Here is a 26,470-nt window from a genome sequence, read left to right as displayed (position 1 = left end):
TGGATGGACCTCTTGTCTGGGGCTCTTTTTAAGTGTACATTCTGATACACTTGGTTTAGGTGAGAATGTGAGATCCACATATTTCTCACAGCCCCGCCCTGACATCACCTTTGCTGGTTCAAAAACTAGGATTCAAATTTCCAGGCTTTATATAAAGTGCAGTCCATTTGCTTTAACAGTAACAAAAGGGCAAAGTGAGCAGTGTGTGCTTTCTGACCAGTATAACTAATACTATCCCTCGAACACTGTGGATAGGAAGCTGACCAGGGGCTTAGCATTTGTTCAGAACATTTAATGCACACAGTCGCCCTATGTAAGAAGGTTAAAGAACATGTGCAATGTTGTCAACACGATTTCATTTTCACTAAAATATTAGCGTTCAATTCTGTTCTTCTGTGTAAGTCTTAAGTCTTAGCTCATAAATGTATATGGTCTTTGTTTTGTTTTTTTTTTTTTTTTTTTTTTTTTGGTTTTTCGAGACAGGGTTTCTCTGTAGTTTTGGAGCCTGCTCTGGAACTAGCTCTTGTAGACCAGGCTGGTCTCGAACTCACAGAGATCCGCCTGCCTCTGCCTCCCAAGTGCTGGGATTAAAGGCGTGCGCCACCACCGCCCGGCTGTATATGGTCTTTGAACAGTCCCTTTTTGTATCTCCTCACAGTTCCTTTATGCCCCATTTCATAATTTCAATTTGAAGATCCTCTCTGTCCTCTGCCATTCAAAGAAAATGCTTAGCATGTTCTCCAACCGATTGGTATGAAATGACTCAATAACAAACATCTGACTAATAATTGCCAAAGCTTTTTCTGGAATCACAGAACATAGTGAGCTCAGTGAGCCAGGTCCAAAATAAGGTATGTGTGGGACCTGGATGTATTTGGTGATTTAAAGGGAACTGTATCTCTGAGATAGTTCTCTTTACTGACTATTGCAGATTGAAAACTGGTCCTTGACTTGAAAGCGATGTCATGTGTGGCCATTGCCTCAATGAGTGCCCATGACTGTAACATGCTGACACTTTCCTTTTGCAAAGGATTCTGCCAACGTGAGATGGTTTAGAAAAGAGTTTGTGGTTCTGTCGCCAATTGCTCAATTTTAAGTGACATTAGATATTTGATAACACTGAAAAGGTAGCTCATGTGGGAAACAGGATTGTTTTCATGTAATTAAGTAGGATGGCAAGTAGCTGTTAGTATGGTCATTTCGCCAAATTTAAAATTACATGATAGTATTTTCATGACAATAAAAAATACAAAGTTCACTCCTTAGTAGGTTGAAAGTAATTTATAATTGGCAATAGCTGATGAAATATTTAAGCCAAAATCAGTACTGTGATATACTCTAACTTGGTACCCAGTAGGTTTCAGATTTGAAAACTTAAAAAAGCTATTAATTGTATCATTGAGATAATGTTCATAAAGCCAATATACTAACTGCACAATCCACACATCAAATATATTGTAACAGTTCTTTCAAAATGTTAAACAAAATCTGAGAGAAAGTAAGAAAACTTCAGTTGAAATGGGCTCACTTATGTATCTTTGCAAGTTGTATTAACTCTGAATCATCTATAATTATAACTACTCTAGAAAATGGATAAATATCCAATATGCCTCCTCAAGCACATACCTTAAAAATATATGTGGAAATTAATGTATCAACTGTTTGCACAGATTGTCAGGTTCACAGACATGACACATTTTATATGGTTAACATTTAACATACTTCATTAAATTTTGTGAAAAATATAGAGGTTCATTTTTTTCCTTTGTTTAAAATATATGCATAGACACATATGTGTTATATTATATATTTATATTATGTATATTTTATATACTATTTCTGTATAAAATTCAAGATGATCCAATTCTGACCTTGACATTGGATACCAGTGAAAACCAAAATAGCATAACCCCTAAGTGTGGCTCAGCACAGTCTAGACTCAAAGTCATTCCCATTGACCCATTACAGTTTGCTAAACTCTTTTGTGTATCTGTGTTGTTACTATTCTAATATTTATTTGAAATCCATTTAAATATACACGTTGCCAAAGTTGCAAATATCCATAGAACAAAAATATCACCCTTCCAGTGATTCATTGCCACTATTAATAGTATTAATAATGTATCTTAAAAAGAGCTCTGCTGCTGCCCTAGGGCTTCACTGCTGCCATTAAACATCATGTCCCAAACTAACATGTATGGGGAAACATTTAATTCAGCTTACAACTCTCAGGACACACTCCGTCCCTGAGGGGAGCCAGGCCAGGAACTGAAGGGGGAGGAACATGGAGATGGGAAATGAAGTAGAGGCCCTGGAGGAATGTTGCCTAACTTTCTCAACCTGCTTTCCAAGGATATAACCAAGGAGCACCTGCCAGGGTGCTACCACTCCCCATAGGCTGGGCCCTCCCACATCCATGATTTATTTTTTACAATCCTTCACGATAAAGGTTTTGGAGAGATCAAGGATACAAGGAACATATCTAAACATAATAAAAGCAATTAATATCAAGCTGACAGGCAACATCAAAGAAAATGAAGAGAAACTCAAAGCGATTCCATGAATATCAGGTTCAAGACAAGGCTGTTTGCTCTCTCCCTATCTATTCAATATTGTATGCAAAGTTATAGGTAGAGCAAGAAGACAATAAAAGTAGATCAAAGGATACAAATTGGAAAGTATCGCTATCGCAGATGATATGATTGCCTACATAAGTGTTATAACTATCACTATTTGCAGATTATATGATTGTATACATAAGTGATCTCCAAAACTCTACTCCATAAGCCTATACTGATAAATGCCTTCAATAATGTGGTGGGATACAAGATTAACTCAAAAAAAAAATCAGATGCCCTCCTAAATACAAATGATAAATGAGATGAGAAAGAAATCAGAGAAACAGCACCCTTCACAAACATATCCTGGGGTCACTCTATTCAAACACGCGAAAGACCTGTATGACAAGAACTTTAAGTTTCTAAAGAAGTAAATTGAAGAAAATATCAGAAAATGGAAAGATCTCCCATGCTCTTGGATAGGTAGGAACAACATAATAAAAATGTTGAGAGTGGGATGTTGAAATCTCCCACTATTAGTGTATGGGGTTTAATATGTAATTTAAGCTTTAGTAATGTTTCTTTTACAAATGTGGGTGCCCTTATATTTGGAACATAAATGTTCAGGATTGAAACTTCATCTTGATGGATTTTTTCCTGTGATGAATATGAAATATCCTTCATCTCTTTTGATTATCATTAGATTGAAGTCTATTTTGTTTGATATTATGATAGCTACACCAACTTGTTTCTTAGGTTCATTTGATTGGAAAGTCTTTTCTCAAACCATTACTCTGAGAAAATGTCTGTCTTTGAAGTTAATGTGTGTTTCTTATATGCAGCAAAAGGATCGATTCTTGTATCCATTCTGTTTGCCTGTGTCTTTTTATGGGAGAGTTGAGTCCATTAATATTAAGGGATATAAATGACCAGTGATTGCTAATTTCTTTAAATTTTTTTTGGTGGTAGGGTGTATGTGTTTTCCTTTTTTAGGATTTGCTGGTGTGAGATTATCTATTGCCTATACTTTTGTGGGTACAGATATATACCTTGGTTTTGAGTTTTCCTTCTAGTGCTTTCTGTAGGGCTGATTTGTGGGTAGGTGATGTTAAAATCTGGTTTTGTCGTGGAATATCTTGTTTTCTCCAGCTATGGTGATTGAAAGTCTTGCTGCATATGGTAGTCTGGGTTAGTATTCGTGGTCTCTTAGTGCCTGTCCAGGACCTTCTAGTTTTCAGAGTCTCTATTGAGAATCGGGTGTTATTCTGATGAATCTGCCTTTATCTGCTGCTTGACTTTTTTCCTTTGCATCTTTTAATATTCTTTCTGATTTTGTATATTTTGTTTTGATTATTATGTGGCAAGAGGACTTTCTTTTGGTGATTCAGCTTATTTGGTGTTCTGTAAGCTTCTTGTATCTTCATATGCATTTCCTTCTTTAGTTTGGGGAAGTTTTCTTCTATTTTGGTGAATGTATTTGCTGTGCCTTGAGCTGGTATTCTTCTCCTTCTTCTATCCGTATTATTCTTAGGTTTGGTCTTTCATGGTGTCCCAGGTTTCCTGGACATTTTGTGTTATGACGTTGATTTCTTCTATTATATTTTCAACTCCTGAAATTCTGTCTTTCATCTCTTGCATTCTGTTACTTACGCTTGCATCTGTAGCTTCTGTTCATTTACCCAGATTTTCCATTTCCAGAATTCCCTCAATTTGTCTTTTTTTTTTATTGCCTCTATTCTAATTTTCAAGTCTTGAACTGTTTCCTTCACCTGTTTGATTGCTTTTCCTTTGTCTCATTAAGAGATGTATTGATTTCTCCCAGGGTCTCTATCATCTTCATAAACTTATTTTTTTTTTTTTTTGGATTTTTCGAGACAGGGTTTCTCCGTAGCTTTTTGGTTTCTGTCCTGGAACTAGCTCTTGTAGACCAGGCTGGCCTCGAACTCACAGAGATACGCCTGCCTCTGCCTCCCGAGTGCTGGGATGAAAGGCATGCGCCACCACCGCCCGGCCATAAACTTATTTTAAGGTCTTTTTTTTTTCTATATTTTCTGGGTTGGGGTGTTCAGGTCTTCCTGTTGTAGGCCTACAAGTTTCTGGTGACGCCATATTACTTTTAAGTTCTCGATTGTATTCTTGCATTGGCATCTACCCATCTCATCCTCCAACTGATACAGGCAGTATCTTTGCCTCTTGGTCTGATCATGGCAGACAGTGTCTATGTCTCGGAGATCCTCTCTTGAATAGACTGGTGCAGTCACTGTCTGTGTCTCCAGGAGCCACTGACATCTCAGGGGATTAGATGGGTTTGGAGAGCAGAGGGGGACATATAGATTACAGGGGCTGATGAATGGCTGCTGGAGCAGCCTGCCTTGCAGAAGGTTTATCCTTCCAGCTGAGGTGGGTGGGGAGGGGCCTGGGGTTTTGCCCCTTTGCCTAGGACCTAGAGTTTGAGCTCTCCCGCCTGGAGGCTGGTCACTCACATCTTGGTCTGCTTTGCAAAATTGCAGTCTGTGTCTTTGGGAGTCGCTGCTATATCTATAATTAAGAAATGCCACAGCCGCATAAGTTTGCCTACTGACCATTTTGGTGCAGATATTTTCTCATTTGGGGGCTCTCTCTTCAAATGACTCTAGCTTTGTCAAGTTGGCATAAAATGGACAACATACCTCATATTGACTTCCTTTCCATCTCTTCATAAGGGTGGGAAATCCACAGTTTATTTTATATCTTGACATCAGATGAAGCACCCGTCTCTGCCCCCATACACACCAAAATGTCATCATATACATATATCATGCTTTGGGAAATGGTCTGCCAAATCAAAAGACAATGATCAGGTGTTTCTGGGTTCATTCATCGTGACATGGTTAGCTCACAGGTGACTCTCCATCTTTGAAAAAAAATGTGACATTTAAAAAGTAATGTCTGGTGTGTTCATTGTGCAACTCATATTTTTAAATATCAATATATCTATAGATTCTGTTATTGCATGTGCCCTGGTTTAAATCATATTCCTTAATCACTCTGTATGTCACAGGTACTCCTGTTTCAGGATCAGAATTACGGTCTTCACTATGAATATACAGTTCCATCAGACCCACTTCCAGACAACCAGAGCTCCAAGGAGCCAGAACCTCTCTTCATGTGGACACATGCAGGCTGGGAGGATTGCAATGCCACATGTGGAGGAGGTGAAGAATTTTAAAACTTCTTTCTTTTTAAAACATCCAACAGGTGTTTTATAATTAACCATTGATAGTTACAATAGATCTACAATCTCTAATTTACAATTCAAGAATACATAAAGGTTTGTAAACTAGGTTCGTTACAATGTGTGGACCAGCTGAACATCTGAACTCTTTCATGGCAAAAGAATCTTACTTAAACTGAAAAGGCTCCTCACCCCTGTTCCATTTCACTCACTGAGATAGTTGTTATATTTATGACATAGAGAGTAATGTGTTTGTTTACAGCATACTAGGTTCCAGACACACCATTCAGTAACATTCTATTACTATTAGCATCTGATAAACACTTTCAGCTAAGTAGCCAGCTGCCTTGAAGAAATCACAGAAACAGCACCTTTCACAGAAGACTCAATAAATATAAAATATCATGGGATAACTCTAACCAAGCAAGTAAAAGACTTGCATGATAAAAAAAAAATTTAAAATACTGTGGAGAAATTGAAGAAGATATCAGAATGTGGAACAATTTCCTATGCTCATGGATTGATAAGATTAATACAGTAAATATGGTCATATTACCAAAAGCCACATACAAAGCCAATATAATTCCCATAAAAATTACAACACAATTTATCACAGCTCTTGAGAGACAATTTTTATCTTTATATGGAAACACACACACAGATCAAATCCAAATGAAGCAAACAGAAAACAGGATAGATAAAAGTATCCTGAATAATAAAAGAAATACTGCATGAAAATATCCTGAGTACTAAAATAGGACAATGAGGACAATAATCAGGGGAGGGGAAAGTGAGAGGGAGGCAGTGCACCATAAACTAGATTTTCAGAAAAGTCCTCCACAGAAGCCATGCTGAGTCAGACTCTAGGGGGAGCACAGGCTGAAGCTGTAATGTGGAGCAGAGTGCTGGGTAAAGGGAAGCAAGGGTAGACCAGATGTACGGACGATTGCTAGGTGCTTCCTGCTACCCCCCTTCTGTGGGTGGTAGGAGGTAGAAAGAAGGTGTTCCAATGGAATGACTGTGTCTTTAGGGGTTAAACTACCTCTCTGTTCCTCCAATGAAACAGAGCAAAAAGGTAGATGCAGCACTCCAGCAATTGTGGAAATAGGCAAATTAGACCCCTTGGCAGCAGGGGAGGAGGAGAACTCATGAATCATGTTGTTGAGCTACATGTGAAGCTGAAGAGTCCCAGTGACTGGAATGGTTCTTCCAAATGACTGGATGCTGTCATCATTACTTTCAAAGGAAAGCCTGAAATATCAGGATTAGTCAGGATCAAGGGCTTCAACAGAAGTAAGAAATACATGCTGGTCTAATGTGATGTCAAGTGTGCAGTAGGGGATGTAAGCCTGATGTTGGAGAGGGAATATTAACTTATTCATATGAGTCACCCAAAGAGTGACTGAAGACAAAGAGGAAGCTGTTAGAAGATTGATATTTGGGGTGTTCTACCATTGAGAGTTTGGAGAGATGAGAAGAAAAGGCAAAGCTGATTAAAACGAGTAGCAAGCAACGGCAGGGAAGGAGTATGCAAGCCACAGTGCTGTCTGTATGGCAAGAGAGAGAAATGCTACAAGGAGGACAGAACAACCAAAGGCCAAACTTTACTAAGTAGCCAAGTACATGCAGAACTGATTAGCGTCTAATAAAAAGATGCATTTTTATTAGACGTGAAATAAAGAGGTCAGTGCCAGTGCTGTAAAATTAATTCTAATAAGATATTTATCTCAAAAGACCAAGTAGAATGATTTCATAGCAAAAGGGGGCCATCAGTGTTCTGTCATGGAATGGGAAGGGGCCCCCGAGGTCCCCATCCTTACCTTAGAACCCATAGGCAGTTGACGGTTACTTGGGAAGGAGAAGTATTGCTTTAGTGGTACAGCCACTGGGAAGGTAAGTGCACTTCAGTAAAGGAAGCCTTATCCATGCTCATCTGGGTAACCCTAATAAAACTCACTGGGTCACACACACAAAAGTCATAAAAGTAGAAGGGAGACTAAGTTAGGAAATGGAAGGGGATTGATAAGAGCGAGAGGGGAAACAAAATAATGAATATGACCAAAATATATTACAGTCATGTATAAAAATGCAAAAGCCACCATATGCAAAGGGGAAAAGAAAAATAAGGACAGGAGCTCTAACTCAGTCTGTGTTGCTGGAAGAAGAGAGAAGCAAATGTGGCAGTAACTGTAGGGAGGGAGTGAAAGTCAAAGGGTTCCCCTTTTGTTGTTGGTTCCAATAAGACACAGTGTACATCATCCTTTGTCTATGTGTATTTTCAAGAGGAGAGCATCAGACTAGGAGAGAGCGAGAAATTGCTGGAACAATATCCGGATGGCACATTATCGGGATGGCACAGGAAAGAAAGAAATGAGTAATTTTGTTGCCTTTACAAAACCATGGACAGCCTATCTGTAGACACAGGCTAACAAGCAGTTTTAGAAACATACAATAATTTATTTTCAGTTGTGTCTATTCTGTCCATAAAGGCCACTTTGCTGGGAGTGAGGGAGACAAGGGACATAGATGAGCTTTGAAAAGAGAAATATGAAGTGACGACTAAGAGAAAGACAGGAAGAATGGAATTGTTACATATTGACTGAGTGGGAGTCCTTAGGTCAGATTACAAATCACATGTCAGCAAGGAGTTCTTCAAGGGCTACTCTTGGGCATTTTCATAGCTCTCAGCATCTCTCAGCAGCTGGTGGCTGCAGGAGGTAGGGACAGCAACAATAGGTACTCTTGTGCAGGCCTCTATGGTGGCACTTTTTACTCCTCTCCTATGGTGGCTTGAAGGAGATGTCACCCATAAAGCCCAGGCATTTGAATACAGGGTCCCCTGTTCATGCTGAGGAAATGCCTCTGGAGACAACTTTGAGGTCTTAAATCTACATGCACTCCCAGTTAGTTCCTTCTGCATTCTGGTTGCCCTAGGATGTGAGCTCTCAGTTGCTGCTCCAGCCACCTACACCCTGGTACTTCTACTCCACCATCAGGGACTCTAGCCCTCTGACACCGTAAGCCCTAAAGAAACTCATCTTTAAGTTACCTTAGTCGTAATGTCTTATTACAAAACAGAAAAATAATCAATACAACTAGTAAGTCCCCCTCTATCATGATCAGAGGTCAGTGTTACAGCATGTTAGCCAGGACTGTTAGACATTTTGCCCTAAAGACTCAGCAGTTCCCCGGAACTCTTCTAGTGACCAGGACTTGCACTTTCTCTTCTCTGGCTTCTACAGCCTTCTACCATCCAGCCACCTTTCTGCACCCCCTTGATTGCTGTTGTCTCTCTTGTTCCTGCTGTGGCTGTTATCTCAAACCGTTCAACTGCTTCTCGTTAGAGCTGCTGCCATTAGCTGCCTTGTAAGAGACAACAACTCCAGGTCCTCCCCTGTTGCTGCTGTTGCCGCTGCTATTGGCTGACATTTGCAGCTGTCACAATATCTGTATAGTCTGTAGCTTTGGCAGCTTGGACTGTTATCTGTCATTGCTGTGTCTTTTTTGTCCTTTTCCATTAAAAGTGGACAAGAACTAACTATTCAAGAAAATCTTTCTATTAGGACTAATCTTGCAATGCCAAAGGGAACCTCCTTGGAGGGTGTTTCTTAGCCAGCTCACAAGGGGTACTGAATTCTCTACGCAGATAGTTGCTGTTTTCCTCAGTCACAGCAGACCCTGCTGCAAGGGAAGATTTCTTTTGGCTCCAATCACGAAACTGTCCTTTTGTCAGTAACGACAGCCCCTCCACTAAGCCAGTAGGGAACGTGTGCCCTTCTGACATAGAGACATGGCAGGGTGGCCTAGAGCTTACTAAGCGTGGAGATATCAAAAAGTCAGTATAAAGTGTTTAAAACAGCCCTGGTTGGGTTTCACATTTTGCCCTTGTGCGTTGCTACATTGGGTTCTGGCATACCATTTTTGAAACAAAAATGCTTTGCTGAGATACTTTTCCTTTTGTTGTTTTTTTTTTCTGTGTGTCATTGAGATTATTTAGGAAAGCGGAACAGTTAAGGTCGTGTTCTTTTAAGGTTTTTATGGTATGTTCAAAGTATCTGTGCTGACATAAGGGTAGTCTGGATGACTGAGTGCTAGAACTTTTGCTCAAAGATGGGAAGGAGTGTGATCAGCTTTCATTTAGGGACTCAAATTGCCCTATCCACCCATGTCTTTGCTTATTTACAGAAACATGAGCATCAAAGGGGTCACTTACAATAGGAATTTAAATTATCACTGACACTGAGTGATTTTAACCGAGTTTATTAGTGCTTTCGTGATGCTTAACATCTGGCCAGTGCCCCAGGGAGAGGCTGGCCCTTTCATCTGCATCTTAATGGGAACATGCATTTTGGTTTGAAGTAGCACTAATGGTCCAGTTGAATTCCAGGTCATGAATTTATCGTGACTTCAATCCCTGTGAGTGTGCGGTACCTTCTGGCTGTGTATGGTTTGCAAATACTCTTATAGAGCAAAAATGGGAATTTTCAAAAGCAAGAAAGCAATAAGTGATGGCCTGAGACTGTATGTGTTGAGTTCAAATGGTTGTATGAAGTAGGAATGGACTTAAAAGACTTTGAAGAGGTGGTAGGGTTGAGGGGTTATAGGACCTATTTGGATTTTAGAAATTGTCAGATTCTGTGCACTAACAGGATGGGAGCATAAAATATAAAAAATAGAGAAAAGGTTATGGAACTTCCAGACAGGAGTAAGTTATTATTATTATAAAAGGAATTTTTATTTCATATAAGGAATTATTATTTCATAAAAGGGAAAAAAAATCAAGATTGTTGGAAAGAAAATAGGACTAAAAACTGAGAAGATGGTACTGGGAAAACCATTAAGGTACTATAATGTTAGATTTATTTTTTTAGAAGCAGTGTCAAAAACAACACAGTAAGCCGGGCAGTGGTGGCACACACCTTTAATCCCAGCACTCGGGAGGCAGAGGCAGGTGGATCTCTGTGAGTTCGAGGCCAGCCTGGTCTAGAAGAGCTAGTTCCAGGACAGGAACCAAAAGCTACAGAGAAACCCTGTCTCGGAAAAAAAAAAAAAATAATAACCAACAACATAGTAATCTGGGAGAAGCAATGAAGGAGAGTGACCCAGATACTGTCATGTGACTATATAAAGAGTGAGGCTATGGTGATCAAAGGCAGGGATTCGGGAAGTAAAACATGAAGAATATCTTGTTGAGGATTGCAAAGCCAAAGCCCATATCATCTAGATCCAAAAGTATTGTTTATAAACAAGAAATGTTCAGGGCATGAAACAGTGTCCTAAGGGGGCATAAAGGCTCAGGGAGCATCCGAAGGTACAGAGAGTAAGGGACACATGGGCCCTCCATGCCCTTGCCCTCTGGGGCCTTCATAACCAAAGCAACACAGGGCGCCAAGGGGGATTTTACATAATACAATTGTCTCTCAAGATGAACTCCAACAAACACATTTCAACTCACTGCTTGAATTGGAACTTCTCACCAGTCACCGTTGCCACAAGGATATTTTCTTTCTTGTGGGGCCCCACTATCTTCCTGTCTTTGGCTCCTGCATTCTCCGAGTCTCAACTACACCAAAATTTGCAAGTCTGCATTCCTCTGCTTATCTCTTATTCACAGGGCCATCTCCATTAAGGTATTCTGTTTCCATCCAACAGACATAGACAGACAAGATAGACAGACAGACAGACAGACAGATATACAGATAGATAAACATAGATATATAAACATAGGTATGTTTATATATCTCTTGAATGCAAGCAGAATATATATTAATATATTTATTTAATATTTATAAGCGCCAATAGAAGTAAATATCCCCAAATGAGAATGTGCATTTGGAAATTGTCTTTAGTATCACTTGGGGATTCAGTCATGCCTGCAGTCAGTGGATCCAGTGGTGATGGTAGGCTATGAAATGGCGAAATAAAGGAACTGATAATTCGTGTCATAGCTGGGAAATCAGTCATTAAAACCTGTTTATGCTGAAATCTAGACAGGAAAGGATTTGCCCACTCCAAGATATTCATTTTTGTTTGCTCTGCAGTTTGGTCTGATGAAAACTAAGTCAGTGTTAGTTAAATATACACAATGTATAGTTCCTCAGTTTGAAAAGGAAATTGATTAAAGTTAACAGTCTTTTCTGTGGGTCTTAGGCAATATTTTGTCGATTTTTAAACATCAAGCAGTAGAGATTCATGATGGAGCCTCTGAGTTTCCGAGTAAGCATGACCTATTCTTCAATGTGACTTAATTTCTAGTGTAAGAAATTGGAATGCGTAGAGACTAATTATGTCTCTATGTCACATGCCCATATCGGGGTGGTGAAAATTGGAGTCTGGGACACCTAAATTGAAGGGTTTTTTTCTCCTCATCATATTGCTTTTAAAGGTAGCTCAGAGTCTACATATAATGTTTCCTGACTTAAATAGAGTCCCCTATTGGTCATTCAGGATTTCTTTGGATTCTGAAAGGTGTTTAAATATACACGATTAGATAAAACCTTAGCCACCATTATTTTCATTTCCCCTAACTGGTTCTGTAAAATGTCCCTCTACATGTAGTTTTTACAGGGTTTGTTCTTCTGCAAATCATCCCTAGAATTATTTTTAGATTTGTTTGTTTTAATTTTATGTGTGTGGGTATTTTACCTGCACATCTGTCTGTGCACCTCGTGGCATGCCACAGAGGCCAGAAGAGGGCATCCGATTTCCTAGAACTTGAATTACAGATGGTTGTGAGCTGTCATGTGGGCACTGGGAGTCAAACCCCGGGTCCTCTGCAAGAATGACGGTCGGCGCTCTAAGACACTGAACCATCTCTCAACCCAAGTCCTATTATTTCCAAACAGCTTAAAATGTACCTGTGAAGTAGATGTTTGTTTTCAGAGTTCTGAAAGATCTAAAGTATTTGAAAGAATGGATTATTTATTTTGAGAAATCAGCTCTTTACAAAGTGTTCCTTTCTATCAAAGACCCATTTTGAGTGACAAGCACAACAGAGGCATTAAAAAGATGTGCTCTCCTGTATTGTTTGAAGGTTGTGGCGGCGGGGGAGGTGGGGGGGTGGTAGCAGATAGCCACGGTCCCTCATGCTTTACTACAGTGGGCAGGTTGAAAGAAGAAAGTTTTGAATAGACATAAGGGGGTACTTTTTTAAAAAAAAAAGTAAGTGTTAACAATGCTTTTGTATCCTGAAAATATATAGTATGAGGAAAATAATAAGTCAAGGAAGAGGGGGTGAAAAGAGGGTAAGAGGCAGACTACCCCACATTCTCCCATCATCCCCTGCCATCTTAGCACACACAGCTCACAGCTGCTGCTCTTCGTAGCTGACTCCAGGTCATAAGGAGGTAACCCACCTTCAGCTCCAAACTGGAGGTGAGCTCTCGGCATTCAGATGCTTGTGATTTTAAAATATTTAAGAATGTGTTTGACAGAAAATTATGTTTTAGGGATATCGTTGTCTTGATTTTCAGTTTTGAAGTTACTATTGTGTGTGGGTTCCAAGATACATTTTATTAGTCAAAGAAAATTCACTAAAATATAATTACTGTTTTTCAGTATTTTTAGCAGTAAGATACGGGTTTTTTTAAATTGGTATAATATGAGCATCTTTATATTATCATAAGCTCTTTAGAAGCTTGGTTTTTAGTACCAACATGATTATTCACGAACCAGATTTGCCATAAATTTCTATTCCAGTAATTTGGTTCTTTTGTTTGCAATTGACATTTTCATCACTTAATGGATCCAAAAATCAAGATGACCTGCCTTTAACATTTTTTTACTGATAACATTAAACAAAAAATTAAAAACATTATGAAATATCTTACTTGGCTAGTATATATAAGACTTATACTGAGAAAAAAAAGAAATTAGAACACATTTACTAGACTTTAAAGTTGATGCTAATATTATCAACAGAGTGGTATATGTGTCTTTAAGAAGAATGAACACAAAATCCAAATAGTTTTTACTGTAAAAGAGTTTTAACATAATAAGCTCAGTTTTTATCAAAGAAAAGTGGCAGTCATTTCTAGAATTCTTAGGGTTTGTCAGAAGCGCTAAGGATGAAGCTTTAAGGTACACTACAAAGAGTATGCTCTGTGAAGCTTGCTAACAGAGCTGGTAATGTACACACTAGCAATAAAGTCTATAGATGTAACTGTGTGTGTGCTTTTGAGAGTTCTCATAATGGAGAATAGTCTCCAAATATTCTAGGCACAAGGCATTTGACTACTTAATGCTAGAAGATGGCCAGACCCCTAAAATAACTTATCCTACCACCATCATTTGTAACATAGGAAGTGCCATTTATGTTTGAAGGAAAAAATCTGTAAGCCTACAGAGATACACTTTGTTATGTAACTTTTAAATAATATATTCATTGGGATAATAGAAATTGGTTTAAACTATATGAATATCTCCATTTCACAAAAGCCTGTAATGACATCGCATTATGTGTCCAATCTGCTCTTTGCAGGAGAGAGGAAGACAACAGTGTCCTGTACAAAAATCATGAGCAAGAATATCAGCATTGTGGACAACAAGAAATGCAAGTACTTAACTAAGCCAGAGCCACAAATTCGAAAGTGCAATGAGCAACCTTGTCAAACAAGGTAACTGTGTTCTCGTGGTCACTACAAGGCTTCACTTTAGAACTAACTCAGTGATTACTAAAATAACTGTTCTTCAGAGTATTACAAAGAAATCCGTACCCAAGTGTGAGCCCTGAAATAGGCAACAGTTGAGAGAGTAGGGTTAAGATTTATGGGTAACTTCTACAGAGTATAAAACAATCCCATAAATAAGGAAGAGGGGTTACATCTTAAGTTTAAGAAGAAACTATGAGTCACCTCTTCATGTTTATTGGCATTTAGTTAAATCTAGCTGTTTGCTTCAGAATTCTCTGAGACAGAATGCTAGAATTTGATAGGAGAAAGTTAATGAGGGAAAGTGTGGGCAGATCTAGCCTCAGCAAGACAGCAGGGGACATGGGATCCTTCTGGCTCGGTTATTCAGGTCCTCATTCCTTCAAAAGGTCTCAAGACGAACTGCCCAATTCCCGCTATCTGGTCTCCAGATTTCAAGGTTGGACTATGGTTTCCTCAGTGAGTACAGGGCAATAAGACAGGCAAGGCTCATTTATAAGAAGCAAGTAGCAATGTTGACAGTTGCGAGTGTGGAAGGAAATGGGACCTTGACTGTGGTAGCGGAAGTGGGGACAGATAAGAATGTACGACCCTGGGTATACTTTGCTGTATGGGTACTTGTCGTGACTTCCATAGTGGGGCCTAATATTTCACATACTTTCTCATAAAAATGAGTAGTGTGTTTAAGACAACCCAGTGACACAAACCCTATCATGCCTAGGACGGTCCAATAAAAAGAGAACGAGGACATTGATTCCTCTGGCTTGGTGAAAGAATACTTACTTTATCTGACACTCAGGATTGTTGAGACTCAGTGCTTTAGACTGTGTTGAAAGTACTCAGAAAATCAGAGAATTGATCCCCCTTCATAACTGCTTTTGCAATTGAATTCTAGAGAATTTGCATGCCCTACGACTTAAACGTGCAAAAAAAATGTACTGCGTTGTAGCCCTGTACAGCTAATCTTCCCTATAAGTCCTACTACAAAAGGAAAACATGGGAGGGGCCATGTGGTTGGAGGAACAAAACTACCATTTAGGCGAATTTCGCTTTTGTACCTATCTCTTTGGAAATTAGTATTGCCTAGATAAATGTTCATTTCTGGATTTCATTTCCATCCCTTTTATATGCTGAAATCTCCCTGTTCCCACTGTATTACCAAACAAAATTATTCAGCCCTCCTGAATGAGTTCATTCCATGTTGTGAAAGCTTAAAATGTTTGGGGAATCTTTTTCTTCTTTATAGTGTTGAGGTATCAAGACTTATTTTGCTGTGGATTCTGTGTTATTCCTAATTTTTCCTTCTCCACTGACAGTCCTAACCCCCACATAGGTTGTATACTTCTTTTTTTTTTTTTTTGGTTTTTCGAGACAGGGTTTCTCTGTGGTTTTGGAGCCTGTCCTGGAACTAGCTCTTGTAGACCAGGCTGGTCTCGAACTCACAGAGATCCACCTGCCTCTGCCTCCCAAGTGCTGGGATTAAAGGCGTGCGCCACCACCGCCCGGCAGGTTGTATACTTCTAACAGAATACAGGAATGATTTGACAAGAATTCGCAGAAGAAAGTACGCTGCTATGCATCCTGTCACCACTGTGCACCTGGACTATTCATGCACTTTTTATGAAGTAGTGTAATTGGGTGGCTGATATTTAAGTCTTTTATGGCAGGAGGCAGGTGCTGAGTCCTTTCCAGTCAGCACTGGACAGAGAAACCAGTAGAACTGGTGCTCTGTCCTGCCAGGAAAGAATCTGGACTCTATATTTCAATGAGTACTAAGACTTCTCTACCTACTGTTCTATCTCTTTTCAATATTGATACTGAAATGTTAAATAATAATAATAATCTATTACAATGTATAATATTAATATATAATTATGTATAATATTAATGATAGATTATTACTATTATTTATTCTTTTTGTGAGACAGGATTTTTCTATGTGGCCCTGGCTGTCCTGCAACTCACTTTGTAGACAAGAGTGGCCTCAAACTCACAGAACTGCCTGTCTCTGCCTCCAGAGAGCCAGGATTAAAGGTGTTAAATGCTCAATTATTTTATGAGATACTCAACTTAAAACCACAGTTTATGTATACTGTTGGTTGAAAGCACCAGCCTTTTCTGCTGTATCAGGGATCTCTAATGAGCTTATAATTTTAAGACTAGAATGCCCTGGTTGCTTCCCAGCTCTCTGTGGCAGAGTAAAGCACGTGGTTCTCAGCATTTGCTTACCAGCTGATGCCATAAGTCACCTCGGAGAAGATGCCTTGACGAAAACTTGGAAAAGTGAGACATTTTGCAGCAGACTAGAAGTTATACATTATTATCTTCCTTCCAGGTGACAGGGAGACAATGTCTTTAAATAGGAAGCCATGTCAATGAGGAAGGCGGTGAACATAGCAATTAATAAGGATTATGGCAGGAAATCTTTCCAAGACCTGCCTACAGAGCGTATCCTTCTTTTTTCCCCCTGCTTTTCTTTTGCCTCCCTAGGGAATAATTTCTAAGGCCTTTCACACTCTATACCCCTCTTCTTGCTGCTATTATGAAATATCATCACAAAAGAATCCTAAGGGAGCACAAGATGGCTTGGGCAATGAAGATGCTTGCCACCCAGTCTGATTACCTGAGTTCAATTCCCGGGTCCCACACAGTGGGAAGAGGAAACTGACTCCCCTGACTTGTCCTCTCACCTCCACATGTGTGACATAGGAAACACGTATCTATACATCTATTCACACACATATGCTTACATATACACAAGAGATAGGTAAATGTGAAGAGAATAGAAAGCTCGGTCGAGGACAATGGGCCTTTCTGGCTCACAGTTTGAAGGTACAGTCCATCATGGTGGGGAAGTTGGGACTGCAGGAACCCATCACGTTTTATCTGTAGAAGTAGAGTGTTGGGTTCTGGTGTTCAGCCACTTTCTCCTCCTTCTGAAGCCCAAGATCTCTGTTCAGGGAGTAGTGCTGCCCCTATTTAATGTGGTTTTTCCCAGCTCAGTTAACCTAATATCAACAATCTCTTACAGGCTTCCCCAGAGATTTTTCTACAGGCTGATTCTAGATCCTATTACACTGGCAATCAGTATAAGCCATCACATACATCTCAAAAAAAAAAATTCCCAGAATACAAAGTAGACAGTAAATATAATACATACAAGTAACATTATACATAGTGAGCCGGTTGTCTTGGTGTATTTAGACATACGTATGTATATACATATACAAATGCATGTAACTTCTTCTTTCTTTTTTTTCTTTCTCTCTTAGGGGACCCTTCATTCAACTCTCAAATAAATTCACAGATATCTATTCATATTTATTCATACTTATTTATGTGACCTTAGCTTGGCTTGTTTGTAGCCAGCTTTTCTAACTTAAATTATCTTGTTTCTCTTTAACTACGTTTTGCCCCTAGGATTTTTACCTTACTTTAGTATATATATGTCTTTTTTTCCTTCCTGTTCATGTGGCTGGGTGGCTGACCCCTGACATCTTCCTCTCCTCATTTTCACACTCTTCCATATTTATTTCTTTCTCTTCCTATTTATTCTCTCTGCCTGCCAGCCCCGCCTAACCTTTCTCCTACCTAACAACTATTGGCCTTTCAGCTCTTTTATTTGACCAATCAGGTGCCTTATGCAGCTTCACAGAGTTAAACAAATGGAACATAAAAGAATGCAGCACATGTTTGCATTATTAAACAAATATTACACAGCATAAATAAATGTAGCACACTTTAAACTAATATTCCACAGCAAATTTATGTTTATATCCATATATACGTGTTTAACAATAGTTCGTAAAGTGGTATGGAATTTGAAAGAGAGCAAGGACGGGTATGTGGGAGGGTTTGGAGGAAGGAAATGGAAGGGAAAAATGATGTAATTATGTTATTAGTACAATAAATAATTAAAATGAATAAATAAATGAGTATCTTTGTATTGTCTTATGGATGAGGTCATTCCAAGGTAGATGAATTCTAAAATACAGAGAATTTTTTTATCCTATTAGAAAATTATACTTCACAGCTTACTTTTGGGAAATTATCAGTGAGTAAAAAAGATAGCATCCATCATTACATTCAGCATGAGAGAATCAGGTATACTGTAAAACTATGATGTTTCTAGTATCTTATCAGGAATATCTTCAGGTTCTAAAGTTTGAGGGAAAAGATTCAAAGAACATCTACATTGTAATTATTTCCATATTGACAGAAATAAAAAGCAGAAACCATCTCAAAATTTGGTCATTAACTATTCATTTTGGGAAAAATCAAAAAAGTGGACTCTAGTTGAACATAATAGAATGCCATCCCACTTAATAAACCAACAAACAAGAACACCCATACAAATTAGTCCTGGCTGGAAATGTTAGCATTATTCCTTCTCTTTATCACAAAAGTAAAAACACAAAATTTGCTAGAATTATACCATTTTAGTAGATGCAAACTGGTAAGAGAGTACAATACTGCAAAATGTGGGTCATTGGCAAAAGAGTTTAGACTTGATTAAATTTGATTTAATTGTAAAACAGGTAAGCCTAAATCCCATTTCTAGAAATAAAAGCTAGTAGTGGAAATTATAATAAAAACTATTAATTAATGCAAAATAACCACAGGAGATTTCATATGCGCCATTGAGTAATTTATATATGTACTATAAGGAGAAGGAGTACGTTCTTTAGGGAGCCATGGGAGCCTTTAGTCAGGCAATCCTGTCAGTTGCCACAAGTCAGGTGGCAGAGCTGTAAAAATGCCCCCGCCTGGATGTGGCAAGGAAGAGCATCTTAAAAGGAAGGACATCCTAGGAGGAGGTTGTCTGGAGCCTCTCCGGGATCCAGTAGAAAAACCCATATGAGGAAATGACCTGAGGTGAAAATTAAACTATTTGCAGAACAAACTCAGCACATGGTTTGTTTTATTACCAAGTGAGGATGAATATTCATGCATATTTTAATGATAAATTACTTTAAATGTATGTCAACATATGAGATATATATGTTACACTACCCCCTTTCTCCACTCTGTGCACTTTTAGTTATACATAGTCAACTGCAACCTAAAACATTAAATAGAATATTGATATTCTTTCTTTCCTTTTTTTCTTATTCTTTTTTATTTTATCTTTTTATTTTCATTTTATGTGAATTGGTGTTTTGCCTGCATGTATGTCTGTTTAAGGAAGTCAGATCTTGGAGTTACAGACAGTCGTGAGCTGCCATGTGGGTGCTAGGAATTGAACCTTGGTCCTCTGGAAGAGTAGTCAGTGCTCTTAACCACTGAACCTTCTCTCCAGACTGGGATATTGTTTCTTATTTGCTTGTTTGTTTGTTTGTTTGTTTGTTTGTTTGGAGAGAGGAGCCAAGGGACTAGTGCAGAGCTCAGAAGAAAACGAGCAGGGCAGATTATTATTTCCTTCTGTCACATGGGACCCCACTGAACTCAGATTGTTAGGTTTGGTTCAGGCACTTTAACGTCCTGGGTCATTTTGCCGCTGGAATAGCCATACAAAATAATCTATGTGACTCTAAATTCCATGCCTTCTGATTAGTGCAATCAAGTCCAATTCTATCCTCTCCATGTTGCCTGGAATGTGAAGCATCATTTGGGCCCCCATAGTCATGCCATTCACAGTATCCTTATACTCACTATGAAACTATTTCAGTTATCAGATGGACTGTCTGTCACTGTGTTTATATTTTTGTGGCCCCTTACAAGGTAGCTTTATGCTGTGTCTCAGTGCCTTGGGATTCTCCTCACTCCACTTCAGCATATAGGCTTGTGATTCCTCCACGTTGCAAGAATATGAGTAAATACAGAACAATGAGAAGAGAGACTATTCATAACATAGGACCTGGTTTCTTTCTGAAGTTAAATTAGAATAAATGGTTAAGTCCTGTGATACACATTGAGTCACTAGAAGTAACAGTAACAGATACATATTACTACCATGATCATTGTCACTAAAAGCTCTTCATCTATTAAAATGTGTGGGTGGGTGGATGTGTTTACTTACTGAGAGATTGAATAAGCAAGACTGAAAACAAATTACTAGAGTCCCAAGGATCACTAAAATGAGATCATGTTAATAAACTCATATATCTATATTTGCTTGAGAGCTCGTCGGTAGCTAAGCTAAATCATATATCATATATCTCCTAACTTATTGAATCTCTGTATTATTCAATTTGCTTTTCTGTAAGCAGCCAGAATGGCTGTGGTTCCTGATGCATATGGGTTTTGTGACTATTTGTAATGCAAAGAAAAGGAATAATTCCAAAACATTTTATATCCGTGGTTCTGTAAGTACTTGTTGAGCAGAGAGGTTAACACATAGAACTCTAGGAATAGCAATGCATATATGTCTTGAGAGTTAAGAACATTGCAGAGATAAGCATTATGGAACATTGAAGGACGTGCACAAAGTATAGTATGTTCAAAGTAATTACAGTTTAAGGAAAGTTAACATAAATTACTGTGACTTTCTGCTAACCCCCAAAGTGTCGAGCACGTGGTAAGTTGACAGCTTTTAATTTGTCTCCAATGACCTTTGCTTTGCTTTTAGATGGATGATGACAGAATGGACCACGTGTTCACGAACGTGCGGAAAAGGCGTGCAGAGCAGACAAGTGGCCTGCACCCAGCAACTGAACAACGGGACGCTAATTAGAGCCTGGGAGAGGGACTGCCTGGGGCCAAAGCCCGCGACTGCCCAGCGCTGTGAGGGCCAGGACTGCATGACGGTGTGGGAGGCAGGGGTGTGGTCTGAGGTACGGGACACACCCTGTTTCTTTCCCTTTTTCCTTCTTGGATCCTTCTCTCCTACAAAATCTTGTGTCATCTCCCAAATCACTGTGCATGACAACTGATAGGCAAAACTGCTAATTTTGAAAATATAAAAAGATATTGACATAACCCATAGACCATTTCATGTGAATTTTAGACTTTTGATTTTTTCCATGTGTGAGCACTGCGAAAGGGCACACATAAACATGTCTATTTGACTTCTTGTATGTCTCTGAATATTAAAAGGGAACCAACATTTAGCAATCATTTTATTTGTGCAAGCAATGAAATTTTACTTATTTGGTCAACTGTTTACATATGAGCACACACATAAGAAACTTAATATTTGCTTTATATATATATGGGCAGTATAACCTAGGGGAATTCATTCACTCAAGAACTCTATATAAGTAATAAAGCTGCAGTTTAGACCAGGGTGAGCTCACTGCACCACACAGCCCTGTAAGCTTGCAGTGTGCCACATACAGGTGTGTTCCATGCAAATCCACAGTGACAAACTCACATTATCATTATGTATAGCTTAGCATAATTATATGTGCCACTTATTGTATGCATTCAGTGACCTCTCTTAAGTAATTTAGGTGTGTAAGTGCATGGAGCCCTACAAACACACACGCGTGACACATGTGCAAAGTCCACCCCCCCCCCATGTAGACACACAGAAAAATTATCTAGGTACCTAATTTCATAGTTTGCTATCTGATATAAAACGATAGACAAACTTTGTTTAAAAAATACTAGCTATCCTTTTAAAAGTAAGAGAAATGATAGAAACTGTTATAGACATGTCTTAATCCATAGCCTGAACCAATTCTATTCAAACCTGTAATATTATCTTCCAGTGCTCAGTCAAGTGTGGCAAAGGCGTGCGGCACAGGACTGTGAGGTGCACTAACCCGAGAAAGAAGTGTGTCCTCTCCACCCGACCCAGGGAGGCGGAGGACTGTGAGGACTACTCAAAGTGCTACGTGTGGCGAGTTGGTGACTGGTCTAAGGTGAGGATGACTTGTGCTGGGCATAGGAGGCATAGGGAGTAGAAGCGGACATCAAGGGGTAGAGGGTTCTATACCCAGCTTTGACTCCTGTCTATTTCCCTGAGATGATGATTTGAGGGAATGGTTTCATGATTGAGATAAAGCGCAGAAAGTGTGTAACAACATAGTTTTCATGAATAGATCTCTAGAAATAGTGAACATTATTTTATCGCTACATTTATGGTTAGAGTCCTCTCTCAGAATATGTTTAATAATATATTATAGATACAATACTATAAATGAGTAAATTCAAACTACAATTAAAGGGGTTTCTGGCAGGAAAGCAAAGGGACGGATATAGTTCTTTGCTAGTCAGTGTTTTGGGTTGTGTACAGTAGAAATGGAAATTACCAGAATTCATTTCCTGTTTTTGGTAAAACAAAGTTGGAACACAGGCATGGTAGAGAGACATGCCAGGAAAAGTTGTGTCGGGAGGGGAGGGGCGGCACTGGATAGTCAAGAGGACAACACTGCTAAAATCACTTCAAATGGACAGAATTATTCATTTGGGCAGTGGGCAGTTTTGTTACATGGTAACAGTAAAATTTGCTAAAAAAATTTCATATGCTGAGCATATGAGGCCCATGTGGAGGTTCATATATGATTAGGCCATGGAATTCACCTAGTACGTTCTCTTCATAGAACATTGGTGAGCTCCACATTTTAAGATAAACTCTCATCGGATCTGAGTGAACACAGCCCTAATGTGCCATTTCCCCAAATGTCATAATTTCACATTCAGCGGCGGCATTGTGTTCAGCACGGAACAGCCAATGCTGTGGCATAGAAGAAATATAAGCCTCTTCTCTTGGGTTTCATAAATTGAAAGAAAGATCTGCTATGGAACATTAGGAAGCATGGTAACTTTCCAAAAAATAAGCTGAAGAACATTCTGGAAAAAATACTTTTAGTATATGAAGTATGTGAATTCCAGCTTTCCAATGTTTCCCCACATGAGATCATGTGCATTTAAAGACCAATCTCTTTTCTTGTATGTGTGGCGGCTTGGGTGTGAATGTAGGGGTGGGGAACATAGGTGTATGTTTGTGTGTATGTGTGTGTGGGGGGGGGTAGCTTGGGTGTGGATATAGGGGTGAGAAACATAGGTGTGTGTGTTTGTATGTGTGTGGGGGGGTAGTTTGTAGGGGTGGGGAACATAGGTGTATGTTTGTGTGTGTATATGTATGTGTATGGGTGGCCTGGCTGTAGAGTCCACAGTGTTGTCTAGGTTCTCTGGGATTATGATTTGTAGAGTGTTTTTTTCTTTGCTTTATGTTTAAAAGCCACTTATGAGTGGGTACAAATAATAATCATCTTTCTGGGTCTGTGTTACCTTACTCAAATATGTTTTCTAGCTTCATCCATTTGCCTACAAATTTCAAGATGTCATTATTTTTTTCTGCTGCGTAGTATTCCATTGTGTAAATGTACCACATTTTCTTATCCATTCTTTGGTCAAGGGGCATTTTGGTTGTTTCCAAGTTCTGGCTATGACAAACAATGCTACTATGAACATAGTTGAGCACATGCCCTTGTGGTACAATTGAGCATCCTTTAGATATATACCCAAAAGTGGTATTGATGGATCTTGGGGACACAGTCAACAAGACAAAATAGCAGCCTACAAAATGGGAAAAGATCTTTACCAACCCCACATCAGACAGAGGTCTGATCTCTAAAATATACAAAGAGCTCAAGAAATTGGTCATCAAAAGAACAAATAATCCAATTTAAAAAACAAAATGGAGTACAGACCTAAACAGAGGATTCTCAACAGAGGAATCTAAAAGTGGCTGAAAGACACTTAAGGAAATGCTCAGCATCCCTAGTTATCAGAGAAATGCAAATCAAAACAACTCTGAGATTCCATCTTACAGGTATAAGAATGGTCAAGATCAAAAACAGTGATGACAACTTATGCTGGAGAGGTTGTGGGGTAAAGGGAACACTCCTGCATTGCTGGTGGGAGTGCAAGCTGGTGCAGCCCCTTTGCATGTCAGTGTGGCGATTTCTCAGAAAATTAGGAAAACCTGTGGTTTTTTAATTTTACCATCATTATGCATAAAATTTACAGGTATAGTTAGATTGAATAACTTTTCTTTGGGTTATGTTGCTGTGCAACTACCACACAGCTTTTGTGGCGCTCAGGGAAGAGGGTGGTTTAGTGAGTGCTCTTCATTCACGGACTCGGCCTTTGTTTGCCTGCTCTCTCTTTACTCAGTTGTTCTCATTCTCAACCTCATTATCTGTGCTTCCTCCCTCTTGCTCTCCCCCTCACTCTCTCTTTACATGAAAATATGTTTCTCCTTTTCCTTAGAGACATTTTTTTCACAAATTCAAACAGCAATGTACACAAATAAAAACCAGCGGCTCCTTGTGAGTGTTCCTGACTTCACCCCCTTTCTCCTAAGATATGACTTTCATGTTAAAATGAAAAACATCCCAAACAATGACCGAGGAGATGGCCAGCGCTGCAGTTATTGTGTTCCCGTGATGAAAGTGTTCAGGGACGGAGAGAACACAGACCTCTGATTCTTATCAGCTGTGTCTTTACAGCACAAATAGCAACAAGATGTCTGCAGTTGTGGCTGGATGTCTGTGCTCCTCCGAGGGCAATTAATCTGTCATCTTCACTCAGTTTCTACCCAGAGTTTTATACTATCAATACACCTAAGTGGGCCTAATATTAAAACTTGGTTTGGCTTTGATCAGGAATATTGAATTTGCTGTCCATAACATCTACCAACAGACAAAGGCTCCTCTCCTGCTGAGACACAGTAGACACTGAATCAGTGAGAAGAGAGAGTCCCCAGGCTCTCCCACTGCCTCGGCATTCTTAAGGAAGCAGATACCAATCAAAGGCAGATGCAGAATATGGCTAATGCCTTAAACTATTCCATTGCATTTGTATTAGTTTCTGTGATTTCTAACATTTAGATTTGGGATGGTTTTGTGCAGACAATGGGATAAGGGGCAGTGTAAGGGGCAGGGCGACCAGGTCCAAGGAGAGTGTATGTAGTTCAGGAGTAGAGCGCTTGCCTAGCACATTCAAGGTCCCGGGTTTAAACCCTCATGCCACCAAAATAAACAAACAAATAGACCTTCATGTGGAAAGACAGAAAATCTCATTTCTAGGTAGATGAACTGCCATGGACATGACCCATGTTTATTTCACAGTGTTACTAAACTAGGACACATGGTGTTGTCCCCCTGGTGTGGCTTAGGTTAACTGTTGACACAACTGTGTGTCACATTCTGACTAGGGCTGATAAGGATGTGGTCTGAAAATCTTACTTAAGGAAAGGGAACAAGACCCACATTTTTGTGGCAACATGAATCTGCATTTACTCACTTGAGATGAATTGAAAAATTACATCATTCCTTGAGTTTAATAAAATGACATATTTCTCCTGAAATTTGGCTTCTCTGCCTTCATTTGGACTTCTACAACTTCTGGTTTGCATTATTGGAGGCCAACAGAAGAACAAATGAAAGCATTTTATTCACCTGTTACAGAGAATTTTGACCTTTTCTGAAGATTTAATCCATGAAATATTAACAAGTGATTTATGTCATTGAACCAAATTAATTATTTTTGTTCTATTGTTAGATTTCTTTCATACTTTAAAATCCAAGATTATTTAGTAATGAAAAATTACCAAACTACAAAAAACAATAGTTTGGGCTGGTTATCAAATTATGACATTTTAAATCATTATTAGAACTACATATTATTATGAGTCTTTTGAGGTCATATAATCCTAACCGATAAACAGCCAATCATTTTGAATGGGTTGACTGTATGTCTCGTTAAAAATATCTGAGTGAATACAAAGCACAGAGGGCAATGAGCCCTTTCAACCTATCCCTGGGGGGAAAAGCAAAAACAAACAAACAAAAAACTGCCCTCAAGGAATCATCTTCAAATGAACAGTAGCGAAATTGCAGAGGCAAAGAATCTAAAAACCAAAGTAATTCTTTGTAAAAGGTAGAGAAACACTTTCTGGTTGTAAAATAACATTGGGGGATGGGGAGGTGATTCTATTATGTATTTTGATGTCATCTTTACTTGCGATGATTTTCTAGTTTTAAGTAGTTATAAATCTCAAAATTGTATTTGAAGTTTTTGTTCATTCTCTGGAAACAGTATTTTGACAGCCGTCCTTGCTCATCTCACACTTGTTGGGTGATTGATCAAATTTACAA

The 26,470-nt window shown here is 39.0% G+C and overlaps 1 protein-coding gene across 1 annotated transcript in view; it reads left to right on the top strand.

Annotated features, from left to right (window-relative positions):
* The window catches only part of Adamts19 (ADAM metallopeptidase with thrombospondin type 1 motif 19), a 177,850-nt gene that overhangs the window by 134,761 nt on the left and 16,619 nt on the right, over nt 1-26,470 (top strand). Inside the window, exons 18-21 of the mRNA XM_057789047.1 lie at nt 5,599-5,752; nt 14,252-14,387; nt 20,989-21,193; nt 22,073-22,225. Coding sequence (XP_057645030.1) covers nt 5,599-5,752; nt 14,252-14,387; nt 20,989-21,193; nt 22,073-22,225 — 648 coding nt within the window. The remainder of the gene's footprint in view (nt 1-5,598; nt 5,753-14,251; nt 14,388-20,988; nt 21,194-22,072; nt 22,226-26,470) is intronic.

The sequence above is a fragment of the Chionomys nivalis genome, chromosome 14 (genome assembly GCF_950005125.1).
Source record: "Chionomys nivalis chromosome 14, mChiNiv1.1, whole genome shotgun sequence".
Lineage (NCBI taxonomy): Eukaryota > Metazoa > Chordata > Mammalia > Rodentia > Cricetidae > Chionomys > Chionomys nivalis.
The sequence above is the reverse complement of the archived record's forward strand: the minus strand, read 5'-3'. Positions and strand labels throughout refer to the sequence as shown.